Genomic DNA, 17,464 nt, shown 5'->3' with positions numbered 1-17,464 from the left:
CCAAATTTTTGCACAAGAAAGCCCTTCCTTCCATGGCTATTTCGGCTTGTTGGTTGAACATAATTAGCGGACGACAGCACAGCTGGAACATGGACAGAAAGGAAGAGATATAGATGCACACGAGCGCTGTGTTGCGTCTCCCTCTCTCTCTCTCTCCCCCTCTCTCTCGTTTCTGCCATGCCTCATGCCGAGTGTTCCTTAATTGTGCCCAGGGCCATCTACACGTCTCCCGTGAAAGCGCTGTCCAACGAGAAGTACCGCGACTTCAAGGAGATCTTTGGAGATGTGGGCATCGTTACTGGTGACGTCCAGATCAACCAGAAGGCACAATGCGTCATCATGACCACCGAGATCCTCAGGTATTTACCCACCCTCTCCCATGCATCCATCATTCTACGTGACAGTACTGGTTTTCTTCTTCTTCTTCTTCTTCTTCTTCTTCTTCTTTTTTTTTTTTAGGAGTAAGTTTTACTAGAAGTGCTGCGTGCATGATTTTTCAGGGCACACGGGTCCGAAACTAAAAAACTTTATTCTTATGGTTATGACGATTAAAAGGGGGCTCATATGTAGTTTCTCATCCTGATTGTAGATATGCAATTTGTTTGTGTATGAAGCGACTATATTCAGGTTTATTCAGATTTTTATATTTGATTTTCTGTCAGCTTTTTTAAAAAAACTGCTAGAGTGATGCAGCTGAGCAAGGTTCCAGTGAACTGTGCACAGATCAAGGAAGGCAATGAGACTAATGTTATCATTCTATCTGCTCTGTAGCAAAATTTACGACCGTTTGAAGTTTGGGCCTGGAAGGCAATACCAATTTTTTTGGTTCCCACCTTTCAAGCCTAAATTCTAAATGGTCGTAAATTTTGCTACAGACCAGATAGAATGGTAACATTAGTCTTGCTGCTCTCCTTAAAGGTGTTGTGCCACCAAATTTGTTGCTTGTGCATTCTTTGTTGCAAACGTTTTATATTTCGTTAGAAAGCATGATACATGCTCTCACATGCACATATTCTGAGTAAAAAAATTATTATCGCACGATTCATGTGAACAGGATTCGGTTTCGGTTTCTGGGCGCCGATTCAAGCTGTGACGTCACAGTGTTGCGAGGGCGCTCTGCCACGTGTGTCTACCATGCGGCGCTGCGGTACGTTGCGACTTTACTGCGGCGTCTGCTCCCCCACATACGTGCTTCACGTATGTGGGGGAGCAGACATAAGTGTACATAAGTAAACACGCCGACTCGTCACGTCAAGCCGCGACAGCTCCGACACAGATTCTTTGTCTGCATCCTCGGATGCAGACAAATGAAAACCATGGATATGCAAACAATAAAAATGCTAAAAAAGACCGCTCAAAAAAAAAAAAAAAAAAAAAAAAAGTTGCCCCCGCCGCGAATCGAACCAGCAACGTTGACTGGGCAGGCGCAACGCGCGAGCCCACTGAGCCACCGAACGAACCGTTTCGCACTGCGATATAGCCGGTGTACTAGGTGGAGACCCATCCTTGGAGCCGTACGTCGGTGTTTACTAGCTAGTCTACAGAATTCCTGACTTGTAAACTCAAATTTCTTAAATTGCGCTTGCGCAGCAAGGTTCCGCGAAGCCCCCGCAACAGCTTATCGCCATCAACTCTGCTCTTTTGCGAAAGCGCTCGCAAAAATAAGTGTGCCCGGCTGGGACTGCGATTTTGCACTGAAGGGATAGTGCTTGCCGTACTTTGGTTTTACGTTTTACGTCAAAAACCTTTGCCGATACTGATCTCTTATTACCCAAATTACCCTACGTAACTCTTCTTCTGCACGAAACTGACTTTATATTTTCTACAGACGAGCCGATCGCACACGCATTCCGGGGTAGCAGCGTCGCCGAAGAGCACGGCCGAAGCGTCGAACGCCAAAATACGGATCGCATTAGCACTAGTGTTGAGTTGTATGGGCTTCATGGAACTTACTGAGTTTATTACACTCCAGAAACTAACAAAATAGAGCCGCGTTCATTGCGGCACGAATGTTGTCGGGGCGCAGTTTTCGCTTCTCGGTTGATTCCCGACGACGCGTCGGGTGACCAGTCAGGCGACCGGTTTCGTTGGCGTCTTCGGTCGGCGAGTCAGTCACACTACGGCGGCTTTCCATCGGCCGACGTGTTTGTGTCGCCGTCGGCGTAGTGTGACAACGCGGTCTGGCAATTCGGCAGTTGGCCGATAGTTCGACTCGTCGGCGTCGCGTCGGCGTCGCCGTCGTGTCGGCATACTTGGCATAGTGTGTCTGATACGACCAAGCGACCAAACAAACTGTGGTAACTGGAGTTCACGTTAACGTCACTCGGGTCGCTAACAATGTATGACGTCACAAACTTCGTTATGCTGGCAATTCACTGACGTCATGGTTAGTGGCGCTAGCGATGGGTCCCGATTTCGAGAAGAGCATTTAGGTAATTTTTAGAAGCGAATTCAAATATATATTAAGCGCTTGCTGTACCCAGCACTTCGTGTTGAGGGTCATTGCATGCAGAGGAAGCTTACAGCAGGCTTTTTACATAGTTAAAATTTGGTGGCACAACACCTTTAACTCTTTCGTTACCGTGGGAAAATGACCGATTTTTAGGGGTCTAATAAAACATTTTTTCTGTGCTGGACATTTGTAGGTGAGGCACATATTGGAGATGATTCAACGTCCTTTCCAATGACACCAGTTTTAATAATTTTTTCATAAATAATGATTGCAAAAAAATATCAAATTCAAAATTTTTATCCAGGCATCGAAGAAAATAAAGGAAAGGAAGTTGTGTATAACAAACCCCCAGTAGTAGAAAAAGTTTAGGATATGCATTTAGCAGTTAAACATTTCGGAAACCCATCCTGGATTAAAATTGAATTGCTCGGAACAATTTGTTAGTTATCAAAGAAAATGCTACCCCGCGTGGTGCCCGTGCCTTGTGGTGAAGCCCAACCTCAATTTAAAATTTCGCAATTTGGGGTGGTTCTCTTGAAGAAATCTTGGGGTTTCACATTATTAAAGACACCAATTAGTCCCCACAGGATACAATAACCCTTTGTCAACAGTTACGGCCAGCACAAGATTCAAGGCAAGCAAACAATGGGAAGAAATCCACTTGGAGTTGAAAACCAAACTCGGTGGTGGATGCTTGTTGACGTTCTGATCGTCACTTATCTCTCAGAACTTTCATTTGCAGTTTATGATCATCTTCTGACTCACTATGGTAGCCCTGCTTGCGGGAATAAGGTGCACTGCACTAGAATTGTGCCCAGCAAACTTTCACTGAGCAGCTGTCATGTTATGAAGAGAGTTCAGCACTATGAGCCTACTACATTGCAGTGCCACCTAACATATTCGAAAAGAAATAATATCAAGCCTCTTGGAGACTTTGTCAGAATAGACAGTTCTACTAAGAAGCGACACTAGACCTCCGGAAATTCCCTCGTACGGAAACTAAACTGGCCGGTGTACAGCTGGCGGTGTTCAAGGCCGCTTGGGAGCGCCCTCCTTGTCTGAACTGCTCTCCTCGTCTGAACTGATATCTGGCTACTGGTTGTTGTGTTTAAGCTGAAGCTGAAGCTGTTATCCGAGGAGTAAGGCGTGAGTGAAGTGGAATTATGGGCGGTGTGCATTTTTCAGGGAATAGTAGCGGGCGACGGGAGGCGCCTTGGGAAATCGGCTTGAGTTGGGTAACTGCGTAGTAGTGCCAAATAGGAATTTTGCAACACAAGGACGATACTGAAACAGCTGGAAACTGACTGAAAGTGCCAGGTCCACTTGTTAGACATGCGAGGGACCTTCAGAATTAAGCTTCGGCAGAATAAAGCTACCCCTTCTCCGAACCAAAGATCACTAGCTACTAATAGCTAGTGTCATTTTCTGGTAATCATCACCTCTCAATGCTGTCAGATCACAATGCTGACAACATAATTTTGGTATTTGACTTGATAGGAGCCTCTTGATAAAACAAAATTGACACTAACGCAGCATAACCACGAGTGGCATGCTTTTTCCTCAAGTGCAGCAGCCACGCCCCCTTTCACGAAAACACATGCACCTAAGCTGACAAAAAACGTCACCAAAAATCTCAATGTCGCCGGAGTGGGAAAATTTAAACTGATTCTAAAAGTGCAGTGCCTAGACTAACCACTGGGGTACATATTAGGTGTACGAGAAACTACAAAAACGTGTCGAAATCGGCAATATGATGTATCGATCAACGGTGATCGATTTGAACAGGCGTGGTAACAAAGCAGTTGATTTGTGCAGTTCACTGGTACCTTGTTCAGCTGCACCCCTCCAGCAGCCTTTTCAAAAAAGCTGTCATACAAATCAAATATAAAAATTTGAACAAATTTGAGTATAGTTGCTTTACACAAAAAAACAAATTATACATCTACAGTCAGAATGAAAAACTACATATTTCCCCCAATTTTTGTCATCATAACTGCAAAAATAAAGTTTTTCTTCAAAGACCCATGTGCCCCCTTATACTAGAAAGATGTGAATGAAGTGACCCGAATGACACGCTAGCCCATTCTCTTGGCTAACAATTAAAATCTGTTGAACCTGTCACCCCCTTTCGCCACCCTGACCTTTGTTCATTTCGGTGCCTTTTTGCAGAAATATGCTGTATGGCCAGTCGGATGTTCTGGAGAATCTCAGATGGGTCATATTTGATGAATGCCACTACATCAATGACCCCGAAGTGAGTTTCTGTGTGTCTTACTTCTTCCAGAGTTGCTACATCTATGCTATGCCTGTTACATCGTACTCTCTTAATCCGGAAAAAAACGTCCGCTGTATCTGAAGTATGCAGTATCTAAACAGGGTTGGTATTGACCAGTATTGCGTATACATGCTACAGAGAATTTGTTCTTTCTACACGCCTGCAGCATCTCTGCACAGCATTCGCATAGGGGAAAAGAATCGCCTAACGCTGTGCTCGAAGCTTAGCACCGGCACTTAGAAAAGCCTAGCACATGCGGTCGTGCGCGGAGGTATGCACGCTAAGCTAAACAAATAAAGCAACACTAACCAGGAGCAATTACGAATATCAGTCATTCCCGGGACAATTTAGCAGGCTCTTTTGAAACCCTTTGTAGCGAGGCAGGTTTACCCCCAACCGTTCGTGAAACAATTCGTATTGCTGCCTGATGTTTCCCCGAGGCACCTTCCGTATTTTTAATGATCTTAGTCTGGTCAATAAAACAGCTGATTAGAAATAATCTGATGAAGAAGAGCTGTGAAATCTAAAGTTTGACCAGTTGAGCTCCGCACGGCCAGCGACAGATTGCACAGATTGGATGGGAACCACCCCCGGCTAGACGCATTTCTGACCTTTTTCATTTCATCAAACGTAACAGGAACGATGCATGCGTGGGAATAATACATGCTGAACTTCACTAAACCTGAGTTGTTCATTACGTAAAAAACTGTGACGAGGGCAGACTCGACCTCCGGGTGTGCCACTTGGCGTTTAATCTCACTGGAGGCGCATTTTTCGGCAGCGCCCTTGTTCTTGACGGTCGAGCGGACCGTCTGCTTAGACAAGCGCATACTTCTGGTGATGCCGGCCTGTTTTTTGCCATGTTTGACAGCGTTGATAATGCTTAGCATATAAGACAGTGAAATTGGCTACCCAGCTGCTGGTCGCACAAAAAAAAAAAAAAAAAAAAAAAAGAAGAAAGGAAGAAAGAGAGAATGGCCACTGGCTCTATGCCAACATTACTACAGCTATAGTAGTTTCCTCAGCAAAATAAGCAAAGAAAAAGCATATCGAGTGCCGGCCCCGTGAAAGTCCGCTATAAACATTCAGCTGAAACAATTTTTGCCTGAAATTTAGTCGTTTGTAGCCGATAGTCTGCTATAGCAGGGTCCGTTATGAGCGGAGTGGATTCCACCTAAAACACATGGGGACCAAACAAACCAACAAAATTAATCTGTTGTAATCGGAATGCCGTTGTTGCTTATCTATGTAGCCTATCATGCTGCTTGGCATTTGCGTGCAGTCTCTGGTTTGTTTGTTTTTTATTGCTGGAAAACAGCATCTTTTCTGTTTTGTTTTCTCTGCCCACTGAGTGGCTTTAGTTAATTAACCTCACATTTACAAGTTAGTGCTTCGTCAGCTGATGTTATCGAGGCATGCGTGGCTTCGAACTGAACAATGGCACGTTTCTTCTTCCACAGCGAGGAGTCGTGTGGGAGGAAGTGTTGATCATGCTCCCACGCCACGTTGGATTTGTCCTGCTCAGCGCTACGGTCCCACATGCACTGCGCCTGGCGGACTGGATAGGGTGCGTACTGGTGGTGTTCCATCTCTACGACCGGTACATTATTGCTTTTAATGCCTGAAGAGCACAAGGTACTGAACAAAGGAAGAACAAGATACTGAGGACCAGGACTCAGGTTTTTCGTACCTTGCTGTTGTTTGTTGTCACCGTTTGCTAGTGCGCAAGTCCTGAAGCCGAAAATGAAACTCTGAAACAGGTTCAGGTTTATGCACCACTTGATCAGTAGGAAGGTGTTCTGGCATTCTTTCTAGCTGTTGTTTACTCACAGTTTTGGGCCAGCTAGAATCAGGGACAGTTCGTGGAGCATTTTTTTCTTCTTGTGCTGACTTGAGATTTGACAGCTTACAATGCAGTTTTGCGGAGAGCTGAGAAATGCTGAACCATTCTGGTAACTGGGTCGCTAAGAGATGGGACTAGGAGTAGGGAAAGACAGATCACCCGATGGAAAGATGAAATAAAAAATTTGGGGGGCGAACAGAGGGATTCGGACATTGCACTATGGGAGCAGCTGTAATACCCCTGCTACACGGGAGTTTGAAAGGACACTCGGGTCAAATGGCCTTTGACATTGCAAATGTTATTTGATCGCGAAGGAGTTCCACTGATCTGCCAAACAGTTCTCCGAGGTAGTTGAAAGATTCCGCGTTCAGTTGCCTCGTTTTTGTGTCGCCACTCCAGCCCAGGTTCATTCTCGTAACTTGACACGAAATTTAATTTTAAAGTTAAACTGGCCCAAAAAACACCATTGTGAGTTATAAGATTGAGTGTAACCTACAAAAACAGGCAAAACACACTTAAAATAGAACGGGCAGTATGGCTTCCGTAGGCTTTTTTTTTAGCACAGCCAGTGTAAAAAGCACAACAAAGTTACCTTGTCATTGTAGATTGAGCAATAGAAAAAAAAAGTGAAAGATTATTAAGATCATGCTCTTTAAAAGGCAAGTTCTTCTCGTAACTAATTCATTTTGTAAGCACAGCATGGAGATATTGTGGCTGAGAGTGTGAACGCGTTTCAAAGGCCTTTGACAATTCTTGTGGATGATGCGTCTACTCTTCCGCTTGGTCTACAAGAATGCATCACCAACAACCCAACTTCACACTCTCTTTATTGGATATAGAGTTGTGGACTCTCCAATAAGTCTTCGACGATGATGAAGAGTCATCATCATCGTCAACATAAACGGGTCGACGACAATGATGATGATGATAATTAGTGCACCACCTTCCCTCTTGGAGGTAGTTATGGGACTTTTCCCTCTGGCCCAGGCGCATCAAGCAGAGGAAGCTGTACGTCTTCACCACGTCAAAACGGCCTGTTCCACTCGTTCATGAGCTGTACGTGCACGGTCACCTGTACCGCTTGATGAACAGGGAGATCATCAGCACCGAGAGGTAGTCATTCTACACTTTTTGTTTTGGCCGGTATCGCTCTTTCTCGGCTTCTGTTGTACATGCGGCGTTGCGGTGCTTCTGTAATTGCAGCTACACCGACGCTTGTCTGCAAATGAAGAAAGCAGCCGCTGAGTGGAAGAACACCGAGGTGAGTTGTGGTGGGCCTGGTCTTGTTGGCTCTTCTACTGTTATTTTGTTTTTCACTGGAGTTAGTATCAGAAATAAGGAACGAAAAACAATTGAACCTTTTATTGTAATGCGTAAAACCAAGGTACGGGAAGTAGTTTTTTCGGCAGGGTGAAATAAAAAGCCGGTCTGCAGCACGACCATGAATCACTTTGGCTACCTTAGGAATGCAGTTGCGGGTGGTGTAACGCAGTTTAATTAAAGGGACACTGAAGGCAACCAGCAAGTTAGTTTCCAATGAAAGTCTGACCTTCCCATAGCCATTTTAGCGTCAACTCGGTGCAGAAAGATGCCTTTTAATTGCTGAGAAATCAATAATCAAATGTTGATAAAACGTGATGCAAGCAGCGACTGCAGCCGCTGTTTGTGTCATGATAATCCGGAAGTAAGCGAGGCAGTGGTGATTTATAGTGGCATAGAAGCAGCCAAATACAGCGCTGCCATGTACCGAGTGGTCTCGTCAGTTTCGGTTAAATCAGTCGTGCTTTCCTGAACTCCCATGTCCTTTGCAGCTCTAGATCACTAAGCAAAATGTTCCTTCATAGAACCCGTGATCAGTATTGACACTTTTTTAAAGAAAAACAATGGGTCCTTTTTGGCGTCGAACCAACCACTCATGCGTAGCTTGCATGTTTTCTTGAAAAGCAATACTGCTACCCCAAGAATGGCTGATTGGCGCCATCCAGCGGCGGCCACGAAAGACGTTGCGCATGCCAGATGTTTTAACCACTTGCAGTGCAAGTTGCTTGGTATAGCCAGTGGCGGCGGCACCTGTCTTTATGTTTCTTCTATGTTCTACCTTATTTTAAAAAAAGCTAAGTGTAAAAGTGGCATATTCGTGTTCTTGCTGAGCTAATCTATTGACGTACAGCAACTAGTATTTTGACTTCAGTTTCTCTTATTGTATTGATTCCAAAGTATTGATGCAGGTTATGCTCATTAGAAATGTTCAGAACGCTCATATATTTGCCATTATTTGGCTAAGGGTCATAAGCCAGTTGTCACACCGGGATGACACGTTATTGAGGTCACACTGTAGTAAAGAGGTGTCATCAGGGTTAATTATTTTATGATAGATAACAGAGCCATGTACAAAAAGCTGAATTGACGATGCACCGTGGTCAGCAGGGTCAGTCACATAAATAAGAAAAGCAAAGGTCCCAAGACAGAATCTTGGGGAACCCCAGATGTTACATCGCATGTAAGTGAATTGCAGTCATCAGCAGTGATGGACTGCATTTGGTTTTTTAAAAAACCTACCTATCCATTCTGGAAGGCTGTGCTCAAAGTTAAAATTTGCTCGGTGTATGATGAATGTGCATGCCTGAGGCTTTATGCCTGAGGCTCCCTGTACTGCACTGCGCCATGCTGTGGCGTTACAAGCGGTGGTCACTATGCCTGCTACATGTTTTCAGAGGTTTTGATGCCACTAAAGGGGACATTCTCTTGATTACATGAAATAAAACCTGGAAACCATCTCTAAAGGTAAAAACACATAGAATGGGCTTTACTGTTCTGTAAATTGCCACAAGTACTCTTGGCCGGTGCCAGCAGGTGTGGATGTCAGAGGGTGATGATTTGCCCTCTCCCCTTTGCCCTTGGTACAGGACAGCGCCCTGTACGAGAAGCTGATCGGGCACCTGCGGCAGAAGGGCCAGCTGCCGGTGATCTGCTTCGTGTTCTCGCGCTTCCGGTGCGACAAGCAGGCGGCGCATATGGGCCGGCTGCAGCTGAACTCGGCCAAGGAGGAGAAGGCGGTGATGGCCTTTGTGCGGCAGCGGGTGCTGTCGCAGCTGAGCGAGTTAGACCGGCAGCTGCCCCAGGTGCTAGCCCTGCCGCGTCTCCTCCAGACCGGCGTGGGCGTGCACCATTCGGGCGTGCTACCCATCCTCAAGGAGGCCGTTGAGATGCTGTTCCAGCAGGGGCTCATCAAGGCAAGGAGGAACTCTCGCTCTCCCTCTCTGTTTGTCTGTGTTTCTCCTCTCTGGGTCCCCTCTTTCTGTTCTTATCCGTCTTCCCTGTGTATCCTCTCTGTCCCTCTGTCTTGCTCTTTCTCGGTCCTACTCTCACTCTCTTACTTGCCGCGGTGGCTCAGTGGCTAAGGCGTTGTGCTGCTGAGCACGAGGTCGCGGGTTCGATTCCCGGCCGCGGCGGCCACTTTTCTGATGGAGGCGAAAAGCAAAAACGCCCATGTGTACGAGATTTCGGCGCACGTTAAAGATCCCCAGGTGGTCAAAATTAATCCGGAGCCCTCCACTACGGCGTGCCTCATCGCTTTCGTTGCGTCGGCGCGTTAAACCCCCACAATCAATCAATCAATTACTCTCACTCTCTTCTTTCTCAGTCTCTCCCACTGTCTCTTTCTCTCACCCATTCTCTCTCTCGTTCTGTCTTGCTTCCTTCTCCTCCCCTTCTCTTCCCTCTTCCTTTGTCACTCATCCCTCTCTTTCCTCTCTCTCTCTCTCTCTCTCTCTCTCTCTCTCTCTCTCTCTCTCTCTCTCTCTCTCTCTCTCTCTCTCTCTCTCTCTCTCTCTTTCCTCTCTCTCTCTCTCTCTCTCTCTCTCTCTCTCTCTGTTTCACTTCGTTCTCCTCCTTTCTCTCCCCTCTTTCTTGTCACTCTCATCCTCCTCTCTTTCTCTTTCTTTTCTCTCCCTCTTTCTCAGTTTGTGTTTCTCCTCTCTCTGTCCCCTCTTTCTGTTCTTATCCGTCTTCCCTGTGTATCATCTCTGTTCCTCTGTCTTGCTCTTTCTCAGTCCTACTCTCACTCTCTTCTCCCACTGTCTCTTTCTTCACCCTTACTCTCTCTCCCTCAGTCTTGCTTCCCTCTCCCCCTTTCTCCCCTCTCTTTTCGCTCTCATCCTCCTCTATTTCTCTCTCGCCGTCTTTCTCTGTTTGTGTTTCTCCTCTCTCTTTCCCCTCTTTCTGTTCTTGACTAATGAACTCATAATTCTAGCGAACTATAGCACAGGACGAAGAAAGAAAAGGCGAAACACATGCTAGTCTTCAATTTGGTTTATGCAAAAGGAACAGGAAAACACGCATATATGTACATGATGCGAAAAAACAAAAACAAACAAGCACATGATTCTGCAGAAATGAAACGGCGCAATGTTTTCACTCGCTCTTATCACTTTTCCATAGATGCACAAACATCACATTACAGGACATGATCTTCACCGACACGTGTGCACACCAGTCACCGATTGCGCATGATCATGGGACACCCCCTCTGTAAGGTCTACTTATGAGATCAGTGGCCAGGCGCCCGGGCTGCGCGTGAGAACCTGCCACTCTGTCTGGGGGCTCAGCACTGTGGACTCTACGCTGCAGCCGTCGCCAATTCGTCACGGCGCGCACGGGAGACGGATTGCCTGGCCCACCGAATACCACGAGGATAATCCCCCATTGAAAACGCAGACGGCGCCGCCAGGTTCTGGGAACTGTCGACGTGACGAGCGGAGGAGGTGGAATTACCGGCGTCGAAGCGCGTGCCGCGCGAGACACCATTGTTAACGCACCCCGATCGGCACGGTGCACTGTCGCCGCCTTTCGCTCTCACTCCGCGGGGTCGCGCGCACTTGCTTGTCCGCGGGCGTGCCGTTGACCCAAAGATGGCGGCGCCTCATTGAATATTCCATAGCGCGCTGAGTGACAGCTGTCTACGTGAATTTGGGCACTCCCTTACGCGTGTACGAACGCTACAGGGGCGTTTCCGAGAGAGTGTGATCTCGAGGTGTTATAAGGCCGAACTTGGCCGTTAGAAGTCGTTCTCGTCTGAGCGCCGAGCTGGGCAGTTTCCGGCGAGACAAGGAGTCTCGACCGTTAAAGCTAGGTTTTGATTTGGGAGCCCCCTAGGCTAGAGGTTAAGATCGCGTCGGAAGTTTAGGGTACAGCGCCGTACCAGGCAACTAGACGGATCTTGCGGCGAGACAGAGTCTCGGCCGTCGTTTCTCGAGCGGTTTGTGTATGCTCTGAGAATAGGAGAGTTGGACCAAGTTGAGGGGCTCGAGTAATTTGTGCGCACTCGGAGCTAGCGTCTAGCTGATGTTGGAAGTTTTTCCTTTTTCTACTCATGTACCCAGTTTTCCTGCTGTAAATAGCCGTATATAAACTCTTCGTTTCTTTTAATCAACCTCAACGCCTCGAGTTCGTCAATTCGACCGCCATCTCCAAGAACTTCAACACCATCGCCCTGCCAGCCTCCTGCCAAATCAACCGGAGCCCGGGCGATTGGGTTCCCGATTGACACCGGACTTTGGGGAAACGAACCACAACCATCTTTACCCCCTCTCTTACCAAAAAGTGGATTTCACTTGTTGAAAGTGCCAAAGATGGGGCACTGACGCAGTTCTCCCCCTCCCTGTTAATCACAAAAGCCTCGAAAACTTCTCTATCAGTTTGAGAACGACTTCTAAACAAGACGCTCGTCTGCATGAATTTGGGCGTGCACTGATAGAAAAGTTCTCGATAGAGAAGTTTTCGAGGCTTTTTTGATGAACAGGGAGGGCGAGAACTGCGTCAGTGCCCCATCTTTGGCACTTTCAACAAGTGAAATCCACTTTTTGGTAAGAGAGGGGGTGTCCCATGATCATGCGCAATCGGTGACTGGTGTGCACACGTGTCGGTGAAGATCATGTCCTGTAATGTGACCAGGCGTTGTTTGTGCATCAATGGAAAAGTGGTAAGAGCGAGGGAAAACATTGCGCCGTTTTATTTCTGCGGAATCATGTGCTTGTTTGTTTTTGTTTTTTCGAATCATGCACATACAGTCGAACACGGATATATCGAACACGGGTATATCGAATTATCATCTATATCGAACTTAAAAATTATCCCCTTGAAACTTCTGTGTAAAAGTATAGGAATTCGTACGTTTATATCGAACGGTATTTTTCCCGACATTTGGTATATCGAATGCCGCGCGAGCTGGAAGGTGCTCTTCAGCGGTCGCAGCCCACCCAATGTCCGCAGTTGCTTAGCGGGCGCCATCGCGCCTTCGCCAAAACGCGACAGCGACAGAAGCGCGAAACGCTTGGAAAATGTGACAGTGCGAGGTAGAAATGCCCTGACTGTGCTCCAACTGCCCACGTTCTCTGAATTGAGGAACAGCTCTTTATTTTTCGGCTGCATATGTTCCCGGTTTGCCAGAAAGATTTTTGTTACTCTCTTTCTGGGTCTGTCTTCCACCGACATCACTCCGGGAAAGGGAAGAGCAGGAACGGAAGCGCTGCCGGCCTCCTCCTCCTTTTGCATTTTGCTGCTGTTGTTGCTTTGCGAGTTGTCCCGCACCTTTCGTAGACCGCTGTTTCTCTCAGAGGTGCGTTGTTTTTGGAAAACTGCTTCCGGAAGGCAGGCTTCGTGACGGCCGAACTTTCCGAAGCTTGCGAAGACGGCAATGAGGACTACGAGTGCATGATCGAGATGTTTCGCGAGTTGCCGCCACTTTTCCCGGCTGCTGTTCCAGCCGGAGTGTCTGCCGATGACTTTGTGAACGCTGACAACAATGTTCAGGCTGTTGCGAGCCTCGGTGACGAGGGTATCATAGCTGCGGTCGCAGGAACCCAGGTACTCAGGACAATCTCGAGTGGCGGAGATCGTCCTGACTAGGATATGGCTACACGATCGTACTCCGCCGGTGAAGTGGCGGCTGCGTTCAGCTTGAGTCACCGTTGTTGCGCCGACATGGAAGGAACTGGGCTGTCGTACCTGGACAGCGTCGAGAACATTAAGACCATCGTCTTCAATTTCATTTCCAGGACGAAGAAGCAGGGCAAGATCAGTAATTTTTTTCACGCTAATAAAGCCTGCTCTTTCGTCGTGAGTGCGGAATTAGTTGTCATTTTTGAATCGGTAAGTGATTGTCCACCATAGGTAATGTCTCAGAGCCCATATTTTTTATATCGAATTTTTCATATATCGAACTATTTTGCCATCCCCTTGGAGTTCGATATATCCGTGTTCGACTGTATATGCGTGTTTTCCTGTTCCTTTTGCATAAACCAAGTTGAAGCCTAGCGTGTGTTTCGTCTTTTCTTTCTTCGTCCTGTGCTATAGTTCGCTAGAAGTATGAGTTCATTAGTCAGCAGCAACCAACTCGCCCAACTATACGCTTTAATTGTCCTTATTTCTGTTCTTATCTCTCTTTGCTGTGTATCTTCACTATGCCTCTGTCTCGCTCGTTATCTGTCTCAGTCTCTTCTCCCTCTGTCTCTCTCCCTCAGTCTCGCTTCCTTCTCCCCTCTCCCCCCATCTCTCTCCCTCTCATGCCACTTGTGAATAGAGTGTGTGGTGCGTTGCAGCCTGAGGTTCTCCCTCAACTGCCCTTCCAAGTTTGCTTGAGTGGCTGTCGAGCAGTCTCGCAGTGAAACGACACGAGATGGGCCGCTGTTCTCATCTCTCCCCAGGTGCTGTTTGCCACGGAGACGTTTTCCATGGGCGTCAACATGCCTGCCCGGACGGTGGTCTTTGATGACCACCTGAAGCACGATGGCGGTGGGAGGCGACCCCTGAAGCCGTCCGAATACATCCAGATGGCCGGCAGGTGGGTGTGACGGTGGACCCGGAGTTTGTGCACCCTCAGTTCATAAAAAGGCCTCCTAAAGGAGTCTGTATGGACTGCCCTTTTTGTCCTGTTTCACAGACACTTATCCTTGTTTTGAGACATCGTATCATACACCTTGTCGCAGTACCCATAAGTGCCTTCTGGGAAGGAACTGTGTCAATTGCTAGGGTCTGCTGCTCCTCTGTGGGTTGCACTTGGGCACATGCGAACATCTTGCTCCATGCTTTTTCCATGAGGACAAAAGGGCTTAATTACATGGACAGGTTACAAACTGCTGCTGGCAGCCATATCTCTTTTCACTTTGTGTGCTAGACACGTGTCATAAACTTGCAGCATTGCTGCACTGAATAACGCATAAAAGTGTAGGAGCGCTGAGACTCAACCCAAGTGTTCAGCATGCATAGCATACATTGGTTTGTGGTTTCTTTAAAGAGGTGTGCCTAAAATCACAAAACGCTGCTCATACGCAAGAGTAGTTACACGAGGAGGACTATGCTATGCTGTTCATCTACACGGCAATCTTTTATCTTTGACGTCTGTAGGATCATGCTGCCACCACTACAATTGGAGCAGTGGAATGCGGTACATTTAATGGACTTGAGCAAACCTCCAGTGTGTTATCTTGGGAGGGACGAGACGGGAGAGGAACAGCATGATAGATGAGCGGGAAAGAGAAGGGAGGCATTTACTTCGGGGGGGGTGGCAGACGACTATTGTCTTTCATCAGCATTTGCAATGAAAGGAGCAGATACGCGGCCATTTTTTCATTCGGAGTAGCCCCTGGGCTGCGCACACTTGCGTGGTGGAGTCGCTTGCATCGGTCGATGACGTTTCCATGATGGACGCGCTTGACTGACCGACCCGCTGTCGCGGTGGTGTATGCAGGGCGGGCCGTCGAGGCAAGGACCCAGACGGCCTGGTGATCATGATGTGCAAGCGGGAGGTGCCCCCTCTGCCCCTGCTGCACAGCATGCTATTGGGAAGGGCTGCTGAGCTCGAGTCGCGCTTCCGGGTCACCTACTCCATGATCCTGAACCTCAAGGACAGCGCCGAGCGACGCGTCGAGGACATCATGCGCGACTCCTTCCTCGAAAACTTCCGACAGGCAAGGGCCGCTGTCCTCTCGTGCCTCTTTTCCTCGCCCCCAAGTTTCAATTGGGGGCACGGTAAAACTCCAGTGCCCTTGGACCTTGTGAAAAAAGTGAAAAGACGTAGGGCAGACTTGCCATCAGGATTGTTAAGCCTTTTTTTCCCCGATGACAAAGAAGCAAATGCAGATGAGGGTGGAAGAGAACGATGAAGAGCTGTGGCCGTCAGGGGTCATGTCTTGCCTGTAATATATTGTAAATACATTTTTCCTCTCTTACAAATGTGTTGTAATTGCAGCACAGATTACTGTATTTTCATGATTCTAACGCACACATTTTTTTTGCTAAATATAGGCTGAACATTTTCAGCCCTGGTGTCCTATATTTACTAGGTCGTTAACCAAAAGCGTTCTAGCCACTCGAGAACAAAACCAAAACAGCAAATTTTCTAGGAAACAGTTCTTCAAGTATGCCTCTTTCGATTGAAATAACCATTGTTTGTTTTTGCTAAAGCTGAAAGATGGAAAGAGGAAGGAAGGCATTGCAGTGATGACCAAATTGACCGAACTCCTAGTTTGATCACGTGGCTGTAAATCTAAAAGTACTTTCACTACCAGCTTGGTTTTTGTATGTGGTCTGTGTGCCTCCAAAAACTAGGAAAACAACCAAAAACGTTGTTTCTGCTGTAATTTCAAATTTTAATTGCCTGATGACCTAATTGCTAATTAGTACCTGCGTCACAAGAGCAAATTTTACATTTGGAACCTTTTAGGGTCCAAATATTAAAAAAAACACAGGAAGAGCCTGTTCAACAGAAAGAAAAAATTTAGGGCTGAAAGATTTAAAATTTGTGCGCGCATTACGATCGGGCTCAAAACAGAAATCAGCTTTCAATGTTACCTGCTGTAGTTTTAATGCTCGCTGGAGTAGGATACTAACCAACTTTATGAAGCGCGAGGGATTTTTAATGCCACAGTTGCATTCGTCAAATGAAATGTCTTCTGCCACGTATGTGGTGTCACGTCTTTAACAACGGCGCAAAAGAATTGGCATCAACTTTTTTTTTTTTTTTAATTTTCATAAGTAGACTGTCCTGCACATTACAATCGGGGGTGCATTAGAATCACGCAAATACGGTACATTTTCGTGGAAACGTGCTGAGAAAGTTTGTGTAAAATGCACTTCTGAGGCTTTTTGGTTTTCTTTCAGTGGGGTAGGAGGAAAACTGAGCTGTGTACAAAGGAACCTCCTGAGAGGGGCCAAAAGTTGTGCGTACTGAAGTTGCATGAGCACCGAATTTAAATTGTTAAGGCCAAGAAAGCCACTTTTTTTCACTTCCATGAGTGAATTCACGATCACTGTCCAAGTGTGGGTGACAACGTAGCTGCCCAAGGCACTACTGCACTTTGCAGCAGTGTAGGTGTTTACATGTAGATGTAGTAATGTGCATTGTTCCACAAAAGTATGTGTACATGTTGTTTTGGGTGAGCGACTTGCCAAGTGCCGTCATTAATTTTTAAAGCCCGCATACAGGTTTCTTGGCGTCACTTGTGACTCTGCATTATCCCTACCCATAACCAACAACTTGTGGCATTTCTGGAAGGCATCACTTTTGTGTTTAAAACAGGCCTGGTCAAGCAAGTCCTGTGAGGCTTTATTCAAAGACTGGGGACCATCCAGTCAACCTGTCTGACTGCTTCTTCGCCGCCTGCTATTTTGTCAGTTTTTTCTTCAAGTATAAGTCTGCTCAGATAAACGCGCTCAGATAAACTTTCTTTGCAATTAACCCTGTTTTTACACCTGCCATCTGTGTTTGCGCCATTATTTTGGGGGCTAAATGAAGCGAGGCTATTTCTGCTATCGGAGATCAGCTTCCAAGAACACCGCAAAAGAATAAACATGTGACAATGAGAAAGTCTACTTCTATAAGGAACTTGTTTCGTTT

General features: G+C 46.8%; 1 protein-coding gene across 1 annotated transcript in view; it reads left to right on the top strand.

Annotated features, from left to right (window-relative positions):
* The window catches only part of LOC144150163 (superkiller complex protein 2-like), a 65,096-nt gene that overhangs the window by 25,576 nt on the left and 22,056 nt on the right, over nt 1–17,464 (top strand). Inside the window, exons 9-16 of the mRNA XM_077682004.1 lie at nt 213–359; nt 4,622–4,706; nt 6,188–6,294; nt 7,558–7,683; nt 7,774–7,831; nt 9,477–9,803; nt 14,274–14,410; nt 15,317–15,536. Of these exons, the coding sequence (XP_077538130.1) occupies nt 213–359; nt 4,622–4,706; nt 6,188–6,294; nt 7,558–7,683; nt 7,774–7,831; nt 9,477–9,803; nt 14,274–14,410; nt 15,317–15,536 (1,207 nt within the window). The remainder of the gene's footprint in view (nt 1–212; nt 360–4,621; nt 4,707–6,187; nt 6,295–7,557; nt 7,684–7,773; nt 7,832–9,476; nt 9,804–14,273; nt 14,411–15,316; nt 15,537–17,464) is intronic.

This window comes from Haemaphysalis longicornis, unplaced genomic scaffold (genome assembly GCF_048455015.1).
Source record: "Haemaphysalis longicornis isolate Haplotype H1 unplaced genomic scaffold, Haemaphysalis longicornis Haplotype H1 scaffold_8, whole genome shotgun sequence".
NCBI lineage: Eukaryota > Metazoa > Arthropoda > Arachnida > Ixodida > Ixodidae > Haemaphysalis > Haemaphysalis longicornis.
This window is presented reverse-complemented; position numbering and strand designations above follow the sequence as displayed.